The sequence below is a fragment of the Myotis daubentonii genome, chromosome 7 (assembly GCF_963259705.1).
Source record: "Myotis daubentonii chromosome 7, mMyoDau2.1, whole genome shotgun sequence".
Classification (NCBI taxonomy): Eukaryota; Metazoa; Chordata; class Mammalia; order Chiroptera; family Vespertilionidae; genus Myotis; species Myotis daubentonii.
Window position 1 is genome coordinate 1,883,145 of NC_081846.1, and position 17,111 is coordinate 1,900,255.

General features: G+C 50.0%; 1 protein-coding gene across 3 annotated transcripts in view; it reads left to right on the forward strand.

Moving 5' to 3' along the window:
* The window catches only part of GULP1 (GULP PTB domain containing engulfment adaptor 1), a 151,279-nt gene that overhangs the window by 110,833 nt on the left and 23,335 nt on the right, over positions 1-17,111 (forward strand). For 2 of the 3 annotated variants that reach the window (XM_059702532.1, XM_059702529.1), the window contains exons 4-5: positions 928-989; positions 15,347-15,418. In XM_059702532.1, the coding sequence (XP_059558515.1) occupies positions 928-989; positions 15,347-15,418 (134 nt within the window). The remainder of the gene's footprint in view (positions 1-927; positions 990-15,346; positions 15,419-17,111) is intronic. The other variant, XM_059702530.1, reaches the window with a different exon arrangement.

The window sequence follows — 17,111 nt, forward strand, 5'->3', positions numbered from 1 at the left end:
TGTGAACAAATGTGATTGAATAATTTAACCAATTACACTTTATTTTCCTTAACACTTAACATACTGGAGAGTAGATACAGTCATAGTGCATAGCACTGAGATTTCAATGTTTAAGTATTACTTCTCTTTTGATCCACTCATATGCATCCTTTCATCCAACAACATTTGGTTTGACTAAACGTTAATATTTTTTGTTTTTTGCTCATTTATGCATTCCACAAAATATTTGGGATGATATGTGGAATGTATAACATTTAAAAATGGAATGAAAAGTATATTTTATATTTCTATCAAGAATATACAATCCAAATTGGTTTCAATGTCTTCTATCCTTTCAGCTACTTTTATTTCCAATATTCTGTTACTCTGATCTAAAACATTTCAAATTAAGATTATTTATATAAAAAACTGCTGATAGTAGATTCACAATTAATGTTTCTCTAAGCTTAGATTAAAAAATCATCCTAATATCATATTGATTTCTAAATGGACCTAAGTAGGTTGACTTATTTCTGTTTTATATAAATGCAGTTATTCGCTTAATATTAAAATTTCCCTTTATTAAGTTGTTCATTCTTTGCTAAATAATGAATAAAGAGAAAATGACTTTTTTCATTAGAGAATTAAGAAACATAACCTGTAATTTATGAGAGCAAAAAGAGAAAGTTATCACACAATTAGTCACGTAATTGGTGTAATTACTCAGGGGGCGCAGTAACATTTGCATTATTTGAAAACACTTGGCAGGAAAAGCAGGGGCCTTTAGATCAAGGGGAGGGTGCCGTGATCGCTGTCAGTCGCCTTGTTCTCATGTCTGCCTGGGGATCGGAGATGCTCTCCCCACATCAGACTCCTCACACGTGCTAGCGCGTGAATGACGCCCTCAGAGCCTGTGATTGAAGTTAACGCTGTGTGTTCTCATTGCAGACAAAACATGGATGCACACGCCTGAAGCTTTATCAAAACACTACATTCCCTACAATGCAAAGGTAAAGCAGTTCCTATAATATTACTGAATTTTACTTGTTACCTATTTATGATGACGTTAGTAATTCCTGGTTGATCTTAGAAAGTTTGTGTACGCATTGGCATGTCCTGGTGTATGATCCCTGAGAAAAGTTTGCATAAATAAAGTCATTTTGTAGGGTATAGTATAGGGAAGTTATTTTTGCCTCCAAATAAGTGATTTTTTAAAAGCGGTATTCTTCGCAATTTCTGTTTATGTTATGCCTGTGTTGTCTTTAGATGATTTGGGTTCTTGTTAAAGTGACTTGCGGAATCATGGTCTGTAGGAAATAAAATAACCAACAAATGAGTGTCCTTGAAACATTTTAATGTTGCATTACACCGAAAAATATAGAAACTAACCGGGGATGAGAGAAATGAGCTGCAGTTTTAATGAATGTCATTTTTCATGCCAAAAAGGGGACAAACAGAGCTTAAACCATTAAGAAAACAAACAAAACAAATCATTTTGGGGTGAAGCTTCTGTCCAGTTGCTGCATTTTAACACATAGAAGCAACCTATACTCCACGTCTTCAAAGATTCGATTCATGGTTGGAAAACTGGAGGGATGAATGCAATGAACAAAATGGTCTTTAAAGGAAGGTGTTATCCCGGCCGGTGTGGCCCAGTGGTGAGCACCAGCTTGTGGACCAGGAGGTTGCCGGTTTGATTCTTGGTCAGGGCACATGCCCAGGTTGAGGGCTTGAGGGCTTGATCCCCCGTAGGAGACGTGCAGGAGGCAGCCGATCAATGATTCTCTCATTGATGTTTCTCTCTCTCTATCCCTCGCCCTTCCTCTCTCTCTAAAATCGATAAGAACATTTTTTTTTTTTTAAAAAGGTATTAATTTGGTGTTCGTGAACACCAAACCTAAAGTAGATTTCAGAGAGATCTATGTGGGAGAGACGGAAATGAACTGAAGAGTTGAGTTTGGGAGGGTGAGAGTGTGACAGACTCAAGTAACTCACCCGGGGAGACAGTGCGGGGAAAAGAGAAAATTATTTTCATAAGAGAATGGAAGAGCTTGCGGGTTAGCAGACGGGGTGCTGGGATAGAATGAGGTTGGGTAGGAGGCATTATTTCAGGAAAAACGTTTTTAAAAATTCCGGGGACAGAAAGTCGATGGGGCTTAATGGGGCCGCTCTGAGTCAGCACAGGAAGCACTCACACGGCCGCCGGACCCCCGAGCTGCTCCCCACCGTGAGCGTGCGGAGTGAAGCAACTAGGGCTTTTTGCTGACTTTGCAGCAAAAAAAAAAAAAAAAAAAAAAAAGGTTTAAAATATTTCCTCTGTAAAACCCATACACTTGAAGTCACCGCCTGCTTATGAGTGGCTCGAAGGCCACGTGAGGACTGGGCTGCCAGGATGGAGCTTGGGAAGCTTATTAACTGACCGGGAAACTGCCTCAGTAGGACCCTCCTCGCCCTCAGACAGGCTTCCTCAGCCCTTGGGAGACTGTGAAAACCGCAGACAATAATGTAGGAAAGCGCGTCATTGCAAGGAGCTGGCTCCGTTTTGTTGTGACACTATTCCCGATCGTAGTCGGATTCTGTCCTCCAAGGGAAACTAACCACAGTCCGTGTATTTTTCTGAAATGTCTCATGTTGAAAAAGGGGTTTCTATAGGGTTGAAAGGTTCCAATTATACCTTTTTTTAAAAAAAATGTATATATTTTGCCGAGGCCGGTTTGGCTCAGTGGATGGAGCGTCGGCCTGCGGACTGAAGGGTCCCAGGTTCGATTCCGGTCGGAGGCATGTACCTGGGTTGCGGGCACTTCCCCAGGATGTGCAGGAGGCAGCTGATCGATGTTTCTCTCTCATCGATGTTTCTGACTCTCTATCTCCCTTCCTTCCTCTCTGTGAAAAGTCAATAAAATATATTTTTAAAAAATGTATATATTTTATTGATTTCAGAGAGGAAAGGGAGAGGGAGAGAGAGAAACATCCACGATGAGAGAGAATCAAGGATCAGCTGCCTCCTGCACACCCCCCACCGGGGATCGAGCCTGCAACCCGGGCACGTGCCCTTGATTGGAATCGAACCTGGGACCCTTCAGTCCGCAGGCCGACGCTCTATCCACTGAGCCACACGGGCCAGGGCCCATTAGAGCTACCTTTAACTTGAACTCTGGGCCACTGTGACCATGGATCTGCTAGTCCACGTGAAGATGTTGCCTGTACGTCGCCTACCGTGAGTTTTCATGGAGCAAGATGCCAACGCGTGGGTCACCTTTGTCCTACAGTCACCCGGAGAAATGCAAGGACATCGGTGCCAACCCCTGCAGACTGTGAGGAAGTTTTACGAGGAAGAAGTTAATGAGGAGAGGAAGTTACATTACGTGGCCTAATGAGTCATGGCAGAGAGAAGTGGTATTAGAACAAGATCATGTTGCTAATGTTTCTGGGATTATTTTTGGTGACTGTGATAAATTGCCCTTCAGCGCAGTGTTCCTACCGGTTTACGAATGAGTGGGAGAGAGTTCGGATCTTAGAAATAAAGATATCGACAGCTGTGCCACAGAAGGAAGTCAGCAAAGCAAACAGTCACGTGAAACGTTCACGAGCGTTCGGGTCGGGCAGCGGACACGTCCGTGGGCGCGGTGGGTGAGATGCGCTCGGGCGCCGATGGGCCAGGGGCCCGTCCCGCGCTGATGTGGAGCCGCGGCCCCAGCCTGGCGGGCTCCCGGGCCGCAGTGGCCCCCGGCCCTCCGGTCGGCGGCCGCGGCTCTAGAGCAGCTGGCACAGCAGCGGCGTGAGCATGTGCCGGTTGTGCTGGCTGCAGTTTCAGGGAAATGTGGGACACGTGAGGGGCTCCACTGCATTTCCCGTCCTTCCTTCCACGTGTGTAGCAAGGAGCTCAGGTCAGCATCTCCGCACAGGAACCGCTCGACAGCGAACTTCGGAGGAGCCTTCACACTTTTCCTCTTAGAGCAGCGGTTCTCAACCTTCCTGGTGCCCGACCCTTTAACCCAGTTCCTCATGCTGTGGGGACCCCCAACCATAAAATTATTTCGTGGCTACTGCATAACTGTCATGTTGCTACTGTTATGAATCGTCATGTAAATATCTGACATGCAGGATGGATTTTCATTGTTACAGATTGAACATAATGAAAGCATCGTGATGAATCACAAAAACAATATGTAATTATAGATGTGTTTTCCGATGGTCTTAGGCGACCCCTGTGAAAGGGCCGTTCAACCCCCCAAGGGGTCGCGGCCCACAGGTTGAGAACCGCTGCTCTAGAGTGAGCCTACAGTCCTGCACTTTAGCCCTGAGTGGCTCAGTGGTGAGGGTTGACCTGTGAACCAGGAGGTCAGGGTTTGGTTCCCTGTCAGCACAGGCCCGGGTTGTGGGCTCAATTCCTGGGGGGGGAGGGGGGGGGCGGGGGGAGCGTGCAGGAGGCAGCCTCCTGATTCTCTCTCATCATTGGTGTTTCTATCTCTCTCCCTCTCCCTTCCTCTCTGACGTCAATAGAAATACATTTTAAAAAGAGGGCGAGAGAGCCCTGCGTTGGCGCACTGTCCTGGAGAAGCCGGGGCAGGTGGGGCGGCTCCTGGTTTTGGAGACACGGGCAGTGAAACAATGGGATCCCCGGTCCCGTCTCTTCTCACCAGCGGCGTCTGCTCCCTCCTGCCCGTCTGGCGGGCAGCTGATAGGAGAGCACCAGCGGGGGCTTTGGCTTGGATCCTCTGCTCCCGCCGCCAACGGGCAGCTAATGAGCGCCGAGCGCACCCAGGGCGAGGCCTGAGGACCGCGAGAGCTGCGGGGCCTGGACAGTCCTCCGTGTGGTGCTGCCTGGGTAACCGCATCTGCCATCTGCGGGCCGCAGGTCTCAGCAGGTCTCAGGAGCACGGCTGTGCGGACCGAGCCCTCCCCGGGCAGCGGGCACCTGGCAGGCCCCTCGCAGCAGGGCTTTCTGTGTGTCCTCTGCTTCGCAGGACTTGATGGCGTCAAGTTTATTTAGCCCTTTGTTCTGGTAAAGCCCTGCCTTCTCCACGTCCTCGCCCGCACACCCTGTCCTTCCAGCTGTTCTCCTCCTGAGTCACATCTTCTCATCGGCCCCGTGGGGGAGGGCCAGGCTGGCCATTGGCGTGTGCGACTGACTCGCTCGTGCGCCCGCTGTGTCCCTGCCCCCCTGGCGCTCCCACCGCGTGTGACTTGTCAGGCACCTGTCCGTCTCCGTCCCTGTGTCCGTCCTGTGCAGAGGCAATGCCGTGACAACTCTCTCCTTTAAAAATGTGTTTGTATTGATGTCAGAGAGGAAGGGAGAGGGGGAGAGAGATAGAAACATCAGTGATGAGAGAGAATCATGGGTCGGCTGCCTCCTGCAGGCCCCACACTGGGGATGGAGCCCACTACCCGGGCCTGGGCCCTGACCGGGAATCGAGCCCTGCCCTCCTGGTTCCTAGGTCGACGCTCAGCCACCGGCCAGGCCATACCAACTCTTTATAAACTGACCCACTTCGCTTACTCTCATGGCCCCCACTTTACAAATCAGGAAATCGCGGTTAGAGGAAGTGGATCCGTGCCCATCGCTGCAGCTGATCAGGGGCGCCCAGACCCCAGCGTCTCAGAGCGCGAGCGCCCCCCCCCCCCCCCACACACACACACCAGGGCCGCACGCAGCAGCCACCGGCGTCGGACAGGAGCCCTGGTCTCTCCGTGTCAGCAGAGGACGTCTCCCTCCGAGAACTCCCTGTTCTGTGAGGAAGGACGACCCCGGGTCCCCTGCTGATGGCTTCTGCTCTTCTGATGAGCAGTTTGTAGCAATTTGCTCCTGAGAACTCGCCAGGACCGAAAAGAACAAGCGTTCTTTGTCACTGCCTCTTTCCAGAACATGCCTGCCTCCAGGCCGTCCCCGCTCCCCAGCCGACTGCAGACCCAACCTGGAGCTCCCCGTCCCCGCCTCCTGGGCACCGGGCTTGCCAGGGCCACACTCTCACCTGCCAACGCCCCTCTCCTCAGACACACAGTTCCCACGGCCCGATGCCAGGCACTCTGTTCAGCGCCCTAATGCATAGGGAGCCTCGGCCGGTGGGAAAGGGGTGGGAGCTGTGAGGAGGGGAGCTAGCAGGTCACACCGGCCAGGGGGAGGAGGGAGAGAGCCAGAGGGAGAGAGGGAGAGAGGGCCAGGGGGAGGAGGGAGAGAGGGGAGGGCACGTCTGAGGCCCTGGCAGGAGGTGCTCCCTCAGCATCTAATTTGTTATGATCACACCATGGCTGTCAATGTGATTCTTTTTTGTTTTTTAAATGTTTTTATTGATGTCAGAGAGGAAGGGAGAGGGAGAGAGATAGAAACATCAATGATGAGAGGGAATCATGGATCAGTTGCCTCCTGCAGGCCCCACACGGGGGATCAAGCCCACAACCCGGGCCTGGGCCCTGACTGGGAATCCAACCGTGACCTCCTGGCTCCTAGGTCGATGCTGAGCCACTGAGCCACACAGGCCGGGCAGGGCCATTCTTGATGGGAGGTTGTCTGTGCGTTTGGCACACTCACTTTCTGTTTTCTCAGAATGGTTCTTGGGCCCGGACTCGGTGCTAATAAAGACGCTCTTGCAGGTTTGTTGTTGGAGCCGCGGAAAATACCAGAGCGCGTTCCTCATTAGGCGCCTGAGGTCGGGCCTGCGATTGCACTGGATGTGGAGATGGAGGCTAGTTCTCTCACTGAAGGCGCAGCTGCCTGCCTTCGATTTGACAATGAAAGGCGCACTCCCGCTGCATCCATTGCCCCCGAATGAGGAGTTATATCCCCGAGCAGCCCCTCCAGGGCGTGGCGCACGTAGACGCATCTACACGTTAGAAACCCGCTCCACCCGTGACTGAGGGCTCTGACCCGCTGAGGCCCCGCGAGTCCCCAAGCGAGCCACGCGGCGTCATGTCTGTTTTGACGAGACTGTATGATATAAAGTTTTACTAACACATGTGCATGTAAGTTAATTCTCAGAAACTTACACGCACTGTATCCTAACTCGCTGGATTTAAATGTATGTCAACACAGACTTCACAAAATAATTAAAACATTTAAAAATATTTATCATAACTTGCCCAACACCTTTCCCCCTGATAATCACCGCCGTGATCTGGAACTGCAGGGAATCTCAAAATAATGCCCGCAGCGCAGCAACAGGTCAGCGCGTCCGCCCTCCCCCCGTGCTGTGGCGGGAACGTCACGCTCCAACTTCCCACGTGAACCACGGGGAGGCTCCCGCAGGCGTGGCTCAGTGGTTGAGCGTTGACCTGTGAACCCGGAGGTTCGATTCCCAGTCGGGGCACATGCCCAAGGTTGCGGCCTCCGTCCCCAGCAGGGGGCGTGCAGGAGGCAACTGACCAGTGATTCTCTGTCATTGATGTTTCTCTCTCCCTCTCCCTTCCTCTCTGAAGTCAATAAAAATATATTAAAATTAAAGAGAGAGAGAGCTCCCAAGGGAGCGTGTTGTCTGAAAATGAAGCTGACAAGATGTCAGGATTCGTGTATTTCGGTTGGGAAACCTGACCCTGGAAACTCCGGGGCTCTTAGCGGGTGAAGGGGCAGCCGGAGGCGGGTCTGTCCAGGGAGCCTGTTGATGGCAGGTGGGCCTGGCTTCCCTGTCCTCTGTGCCCTCGGTGCCCCCAGGCGTGTCGCGCCCCCCAGCCCTCCCCTGGCTGAGTGAGCTACGTGTTTGCATGACGGTGATAAAGGCCGCTATTGGACAGGCCGCTGCGGAGGGCAGACTGTGAGCCAGGTTAGCCCCCCTTCTCTCTCATTCTGATGGGAAGCGATAGCTGTTTCTCCAAAGCACTTGGGCGTGACAGATGCCGGCGGGTGGGAATGAGGGGAGTCATGGCTGCGAAGCTGGTTTTCAGACCCGTCTCACTCAGTCCGGATGGGCGGGACCCCAGCAGCAAGCTAACCTACCAGTTGGAGTGTCTGCCCCCTGGTGGTCAGTGCATGTCATAGCGAGCAGTTGAGCGGCCTTAACATATCATTAGCATGTTACACTTTGGTTGAATGGATGAACGGGAACTTAGCACATTACGCTTTTATTATTATAGATGAGCCCTGAAATGAGAGGCAGGTAAGTCTCCTGATGCTAAGCTATCGTGTTCTTGCCCATACTTCACTTACCCAGGCATTTTAGGGTCATTTATTGCTTTTATTTATTTTTATTTTATTTTATTTTTTAAATATATTTTATTGATTTTTACAGAGAGGAAGGGAGAGGGATAGAGAGTCAGAAACATCGATGAGAGAGAAGCATCAATCAACTGCCTCCTGCACACTCCCTACTGGGGATTTGCCTGCAACCGAGGCACATGCCCTTGACCGGAATCGAACCCAGAACTCTTCAGTCCCCAGGCTGACGCTCTATCCACTGAGCCAAACCGGCCAGGGCTCATTATTGCTTTTAAATGAAAATAAAATAATTTCAGGACTGAGTCAGTGTATGTATTTTCTATTTAGCCCGATAGACAAGGAATTGCAATGGCATGTCACAAAATGCTTAAACAAGAAATAGGTTAAAAAATAAGTAGCTTACTTTCAACTTAGTCATGTTTAAGATAACACGTACATGGGGTAAAGGTTTCTTTCAAATGCCAGTTCTGCAGTGTGAAAATAACACGTGTAAATACCTGATATATTAATTAAACATATGAGGGTAAATAAAAGTGCGTGTAGTTCTTTTTCAGAAAACTAATATACTGCAGCATAATCCTGTGTATGTGAAGGGGAGTGTTTTATATGACTTGGAATTATCGCCACTAATCGGGTTATTAAATTTTTAGACATGGTCCAATGAAACACAAAGATCTATGTTAATACCGGGATTAGAGCTTTCAAGTGGCAGCTGGAAAATACTCTCAGAAGCGGCCCAGGAATATGTAGAGATTTATTTTTTTAAAGGCCAAGGGAAAGCAAATAAAATCAGCAAATATGAGGGTTGAAATGAACTAATTACACGTTACAGTGAGGATGCAGTGGTACTGATTAGTGATGATCGCCAAGTGTTGGGAAAACACAAAAATAGATGTCTTTCAAAAGAAAGACAGCCCGGCCGGCCTGGCTCAGTGGCTGAGCATCGACCGATGAACCAGGAGGTCAGGGTTCGATTCCCGGTCAGGGCACAGGCCTGGGCTGCAGGCTCGATCCCACTGGGGGGCGTGCACCAAGGAGGCTCTGGAGGAGTGGGATGGATGAGCCCGGGAGAAGCACACAGACCCCCTGGTCATCGAGCAGGGGTGGCGGGGGCACCGTGACCGGGTCAGAGATCTGGTCTGTTGGTTCACTGCTGGGTCCCTGGTGCCTAGAATTGACCCTGACGCCTAGTTGATGCACAAGCAATACTTTTGAAACAGATCAGGATGCAGAAATAAAAATGATGAGGATGCATAATACGTATTTTTGAAGTGCATCAGGACACAGAGATAATGATAGTGATGGTGGTGGAGGTGGTCAGTAATGATAAATTATAATCCAGTGTCTCCGAGGGGAGGCACTGGAAATGCTATCGCCGGATCGGAGGGGTGTTTAAAGAATGTCTGCTCCCTCAGGGGAAAACATGAAGTGGGGAGGAAGAGGGGGTTCGTGGTGTAACGGGGCTTCTCCGTGGACAGAGGTCAGGGACACAGGCAGATTGGGGGCAATTACCTGCTCGAATTTGAAATCTGAAGTAGAGCAATAGTAGTGGGCTGTGTTGCCCAAACCTTATGTTGCATGAACATTAAGAATAAGATATGGATGCATATTGTCACCGTCATTCATTGTTTTGTAACATACGGCGATCAAGGAAAATGAAAATCATCGGTAACAGTATTGAAAAGGAAAGGAAAATGCATTTCACTTCATGGACAGTTATATTCCAGGACACGCAAAGAAAATAACACAAAACCACCAGGCGTACTAAGAGGATCTGGCACATGGACTGAGTGCAGGGTAAATGTTTTCTGTAGAGCAGTAACTTGTAAATAGATTACAAAAATCGTATTTACCCAAAACTGGAAAGCAGCGAGGAATCTGGTCGACAAGAGAAGTCCTTGGCCTCTCTGACAAAACAGTACAGATACTTGCTGGCACAGTATGTATAGATTTCCTGAAAAACTCTCCTGTCTCAAGCTTGATGTGATCACATTGCCATGAGAGGGGCCATTGGGTTGAGTTACCGTGAGAGATGAGAAGACGTGTTGGCACGCAGCCACCGGCATGGGAGAGGAAGGTGCGTGGGCGCGTGCTGGTGAGGACTCCGCCGCCCGTGCTCCCATCCCAGTGGCCCCCGAGGGCTTCCCCTTGCTCCCCTCTCCCCACCTCCCGCCCCCCCCCCCCGCCCCCCGTCCGTCCTGGGTGGGTTAGCCCTTCTGTGTGCTGGTTGTGACTATTTCGTCACTTCATCTCACCGTCTCAGCATGAATTCTGTGAGTGTCCCCTTGGTGCCAGCCACGGGCTGCTCTCCTCGTCTCACTCTCACCGAGACAGGAGTTTGTCCCCATTTTGTGAATGAGGACACCGCGGCCAAGAGGGTCAGTGAGTCAAGGGTGTGCAGGTCACCGCGCTGTCCGGCCGCCTCACTGCTCTGACTCCCTTAGCTTTGAAGCCAGTGGTTCTCAACCTTCTGGCCCTTTAAATGCAGTTCCTCATCTTGTGACCCAACCATACAATTATTTTCATTGCTACTTCATAGCTGTCATGTTGCTGCTGTGATGAATCGTCATGTAAGTATCTGATGTGCAGGATGGTCTTAGGCGACCCCTGTGAAAGGGTCGTTCGGCCGCCAAAGGGGTCGCGACCCACAGGTTGAGAACCGCTGCTCTAAGCGCATCTCACTGCAGAGAGGATGGAAACCTCAGTTAGCCAAGCGAGCGTGGCCTCCGTGAGCAGTGCACACCCGGTGTGGGTGCGACCTGGAATTCTGTTTCTGCCCCATTTACGGCAGCGACAGGGCCCTCTGCTGCAATCGGGAGAGCTGGGACCCGAGCCCTCGGTCGGCCACTAACCAGCTTCGTGGCCTGGAGGAGCCTCTCACCTCCGGCCCTGGCTCCGCGTCTGAAAATAATGGGGTTTGAACGCGGCGTCTCCGCCGTCCACGGGCCTGTGGGTCTCTGATGAGAAGGCGGACGGTGCGGCCTGTCTGCCTAAGCTGGCGTTTGCTTATTATTGTAGTGTTTCTATTTATAGTAACATGGGGGGCCCTGCCTTCGTCCCGCTGTCTGGCTCCTGGGACGGAAGGAGGCCTGGCTGCTGGGGGGCCTCGGGCAGGATGGCTGCTGCTTCTCCGAGCCCCTGCGACTCAGCTGTGTCAGGGAGGCCTTGCTGACGGGCGGGCCACGGGCAGTTTCTTGCTGGTAGCAAGTCGCTTTGTTTTGGCTTGAACGTTCAAGTCTTATTGTAAAAGCAAGAGCCTCTCTATAATAATAAAAGCGTAATATGCAATCAACCGAAACGACCGTCCAGACGACCACGCTATGACACCCACTGGTGCCAGGCCAGCCACGGCAGGTGCGATGCGATGGGTCGGGGTCCTGGCCATCACCCCAGGATTGCCCCACAGAGGGAGGCCCAGGCCACTGGCCAGTGGGGCGATCATTCGGGGGGGCTCCATGATCACCCCAAAGAGGCAGGCCCAGGCCACCAACCAGCGGGCTTTGGCGGTTGGGCGGGGCCTCCCTCTGGGGGCGATCCATCATGGGGCTCCTGGGCTGTGAGAGGGCTCAGGCTGGGCTGAGGGACCCCCGCCCCGGACAAGTGCACAAATTTTGTGCACCGGGCTTCTAGTTAATATAATACACCCAGCCTTAGCCGGTCTGGCTCAGTGGATAGAGCATCGGCCTGTCGACTGAAGGGTCCCGGGTTCGATTCCGGTCATGGGGCATGTGCCTCGGTTGCAGGACCCATCCCCAGCCCAACCAGGGGCAGATGTGTGAGGCAACCAATTGATGTATCTCTCTCTCTCTGTCTCTCCCCCTCCCTTCCACTCTCTCTGAAGAATAAATAAAATAATAATGCACTCCCTAGCCATGTGACATAAGAGCAGATGACACTGAATACAAAGTTACTCTCATAAAACGGGAAACGTAAACACCTATCAGATGTGGAATGCAGGCTTCCCAATGCTGAGCCCAGCATCGCTTTTCTTCTCTGTCGGAATTTCCTGGCCCTCCTCTCAGGGTAACCTTCGGAGTGTCTGGTTTCGCATTTAACGTGGGACTGTCCTTTTTGGTGGATCTACTTTAATTACTTTTTCCAGGATTCTGGTTTTGGCAATTAAGTAATCGGTTTAAAGCCAACTGGTCCTGCCCATTCTTTAGGAATCGCCCGTTACAATGTGCCTTTGAAAATTGGTTTTCCGTGTATTGCTTGGCACCGTGGCCTCACCAGTCCACCGGAGACTCCAGATTAAATGGTCTGACTCACCCCATACGGCTTGTCCCTGGTGCAGCGGAGAAGCTAGAAGGTTTAAGAACTTTTTCTTTTGTTTACACTTGCCGTCAAGTGAGTGCCAAGGGCATTCGCCCATCCCATTTAAGGCTCTGCAAGCTTGTTCACAAAGAAGGAGACATTGTCTGTTATTTATTTTTTCTAAGATTAGAATCCCTGTTGGTCATTATGCTACCAATCATTGTTCACACTGGATGCTAGACAAAACTTTTATGTGGTAAAAAGTAGACATTATTCTCCCTTAATATTTAAAAAAAAATATGTAGGAAAAATATATTATCTACATAAAATTGGTACACGTTGAATTATACATAAATAAAAGATGTACTCTGTTTATTTCTGTTATAAATTAACTTCCTCGTATGGTAAATAGTGCCAGATTGCGTAGCAGTTAGGTCTGGTAACTCTTTAGTCGCTTACTTTAGTGGATATTAAAGAAGTAACAGCCTCCATTTCTCACGGTGGGTGACGGTGACGGAGGAGCCAGCCAGGCAGTGTAACGGGCCCGTGTGACGGCCAACACTGCCCTCTGCTGGCCAAGGAGCCAGCCAGGGAGCCACTAGCCTTGACTGAGGGGAAAAGGCAGTTTCAGATGCAGGCGGATGCCTCCAGCTGTAAGGCGGGCTCCTCAAAAGCGCGCGTGTGTGGGACACAATAGCAGACACGGACTCAATGAGGACAGGCATCCCCCGAGGCTCGTCTTTTAAAAGCCTGTACATTTTAAGTAATTGAAAAATAGCTGTGGAGATTTCGGAAAATATTAAGCCGAATATGAACTGTCTTAATAGCATTTTTTACAATGTCTCTTTATTGTTGAAAGTATTACAGATGACTTCCCCCTCCCCCCATGACCCCTCCACCTCTTCATAGCGTTTTGAGCGAAGTCTGCCCGTGTTCCACGAGTCAGAGGGGTCGGGCGCTCCCGGTGTGTTCGGTGCTGACAGATGGCAGCCCCTGTCCTCCCTGTGCGCCGAGCGGCTGGGTGTCTGCACGAACACGGAACAAGCGTTCACAGCGTCGGCAGTGTCCTCTGATCTGTCCGAGTCTTTGTAGAAGATGCAAAGAAGGCGTTTCATCATTTGTAACATCTATTTGGAATACATGCCCCGTTGTCACATAGTTCAGCGCGTAGACATGCTGTCTTCTTGCTTGTCATAGTCTAACACCCGCTAAATAAATGCCCCCTTTGTACTTTATATCTTCTTTCCTGTCCACATTGTCAGGAATGGAACCATGACCTCCTGGTTCATAGGTCGATGCTCAACCCCTGAGCCAGCTGGGCCCACTTCTCAGTTTGAAGTTGTTTGCATTTAGGGCAGGGTGGCGCGCCTGCTGCTCCTGTCTCGCTGGCTGTCCCTGTGTCCTAGCTGCCCCTTAGGCGGGAGTGCAGAGACCCTGCGAGCTTGATGAGCAGCGCCCCAGCCCTGCCCTGCACCTACATCCCCGTTTTAACCTGCTCCCCGTGTTCCCAGGCAGGCGAGGCAGGGAGCCCGTTTGAAAACCCGGAGTCTGCTTTCCGTTGCCGTCACTTATTTCACGAGTGACGGGGGGAGTCAATGCGATTTGAAAAGACACTGTGACATTACTGCCGTGTTCCCTTCCGTCCCCTGAGCTGAGTCACAGAAAAGGGTGTGCTTAGCCACGAAAAGAACAAAAAGCCGTAGGATGTCACTCATGTGAGGAATAGAAAACAAAAAGCAACGAATAAACTAACAAAGCAAACAAAACACGCTCGAAGGTACAGGCAACAGAGAGAGGTTACGGGGGGAGAGAGGATGGAGGGAGGCGAGTGGGCAAGGGGGTCAGGCGTGTGGAGACAGGAAGCTGGGCGCCTGTGGGGCCAGAACAGAGCACACGGATGTCAGCGATCACCTGTACACCTGACATTGTGCAATGCTAGCAACTCATGTTACCCCAACACAGTTAAATTAAAGGGGGGGGGGAGTTGTACTTAATCACTTTATGTGAAGCGTGCGCACGTGCACACACGCATGTACACATACACACTTATTGATATGAGAAGTGACGAATTCATGACTCACTTTGGGGTATACTAGTAATTGGTAGTATGTCACAAAAAACGTCTTTGGGGAATTACATACACTTAATTAATTTAATAATTATTTGCTATATATATAGAAATATTTTATAGAAGAAAATACTCATATTTCAATTTGACTTGGTCTTCAACATATTATGATATCGGACTTTTGCTTAGGAGGTATTAATTCTCTCCAGGATAGAAGATTTTATGAAACTTTTTTTTTTTGATAGATCAGGTTGTTGTTTTGTGTGTTGTTGTTTTCTTAAATTTATCTTTATTGTTGAAAGTATTACAGATGTTTTAACTAAAAACCCTTCAGGTATATTTGAAAATAGAGTAAAATTACAGGTCATCTATGTTTTATTTTTTAAAATACATTTTTATTGACTTTGGAGAGAAAGGGAAAAGGAGAGAGAGGTAGAAAGATCAATGATGAGAGAGAATCATTGATTGGCTGCCTCCTGCAGGCCCCACACTGGAGATCAAGCCTGCAGCCTGGGCATGTACCCTGACCGGGAATTGAACCGGGACCTCCTAGTTCATAAGCCAATGCTCAACCACTGAGCAACACTGGCCAGGCTGTATGTTTTATTTATTTATTTTTTAATGTAGTTTGGCTTGTAGCTTTGGTGGATGGTAGGTATTGGGTATTTTAAAAGTTTGTATTTTAAAAGGTAGATGAGTTTTATTAATTAAATAGTAAGAATTTATGTGATCAAATCATACTTTGACATTTTCATGGAATTTAAAAGAATGTGCATGACTTTTCCGTGTAGTGGGATTTGGGTTTGCATGAAACCGCATCCATCTATTGTGCCAGGTTTAGTCCTAGTGGTGTGACGCCAGGCGATGGTACAGCCTGTCTCACCGATGGCCTCTCTCAGTTTCTTGGCAGCACAGAGGTGGAGCAGCCCAAAGGCACCGAGGTCGTGCGGGACGCCGTGAGGAAGCTGAAGGTAGGCGAGCCCCGCACCCCTCTCCCCCCGACCCCCCCCCCCCCCACACACACACACCCAACGGCTGGTGTGCTGATCCGGTTTAAGTGATCATCAGACTGATGGGAATACCTTGGTGGTAGAAATGGCTTCCCCTGTTAAAAATGGACACTTGAATAAATATCACCAGATTAAGGAAAAATGCTTCATAATAAGTGTGAACACATAATTATTCGTCTTTAGTATGGCACACTTCATAGTTTTATAAGTGCAGTTTCTCATACTTAACAACAGAAAGGCAAAATTCCACAAGTTTTGCTTCAGTAGCTTGCCTTTACCTTGCCTGGGCCACATGCTGTAACCCAGCTACTAGTGATGTAACAACTGTTTAATAGTTAGACTGTCAGCCCGGCCCGCATGGCTCAGTGGTTGAGCATCAACCCATGAATCCGGTTTGTGGGTCCGATCCCCAGTGGGGGGCGTGCAGGGGGCAGCCGATCCATGATTCTCTCTCATCACTGATGTTTCTCTCTCTCTCCCTCTCCCTTCCTCTCTGATGAAAACTCAGTTCTACTCTCTTAGCAACTTTCAAATACGCAGTCCTAGAGGCCCGATGCACGCAATTTGTGCGAGGGGCTCGGCCCTCACAGCTGTGGCAGCTGCCCTCGGCCCTCGCAGCCCCGGCTTCGTCCGGGAGGTCGTTCGGCTGTCCGGTCTAATTAGCATATTGCACTTTTATCAGTATAGATTATGAACTTACACCCCGGGACTTACCTGATGGTGTACCTGCAGTTTGCACCTCTGTGCTCCCTTTACCCATTGCCCACGCCCGCCCCTGCCTCTCAGCCCGCAGTCTGTGGGTTATTTTTGTTTTGGATTCTGCATATGAGACCATATGATACTCGTCGTTTGCTGCCTGACTTGGTTCACTTCGCATAATGCCCTCAAGGTCCACCCATGTCTCACATGGCAAGATGCCCCTTTTTTATAAAAGGCTGAGTAATATTCACACATGTGTCACATCTTCTTTATCTATTCATTCATCAGTGGACACTTCATTGCTTCCCTCAGACTTCTCATCTCTATCTTACTAAGAAAATCTAACATCCCACTAAACCACAGGCCCTCGGATAACATCTTTTGTTCAATATCATTCTTTGTTTTATTTTTTTAATAAATATATTTTTATTGATTTCGGAGAGGAAGGGAGAGGGAGAGAGATAGAAACATCAATGATGAGAGTCATGGATTGGCTGCCACCTGCATGCCCCCTACTGGGGATGGAGCCCGCAACCCAGGCATGTGCCCTGCCCGGGAATGGAACCCTGACCTCCTGGTTTATAGATCAACGCTCAGCCCCTGAGCCCCGCCGGCCGGGCTCAATGTCATTTTGTTGTAACACTGATGAGATGCCATGGGACTGAGCTGGAGTTGCGGTCAGCCAGCCTCTGGTGAAATTGGTCTCGTTATAAATCGTTGTGCCTGTTCGCGAACCTATTGACGACATTAGATACAGACTCCGTTTCCCTCACGTGTGCAGGTCACTGCTCCTCCCTCTGCTCTCGGGGCTTTGCTTTGTGAGCGGCAGCTGTTCTCTGTTTCACTCCGTTTCGGGGAGTGAGGCTTCCGATCGCCCAGGCGAAGCCACGGACGGGCCCAGCTTTGCTCTGCCTGGGGGCTGCGTCAGGCGGAGCCTGAGCGTTCAGCCTGCGGA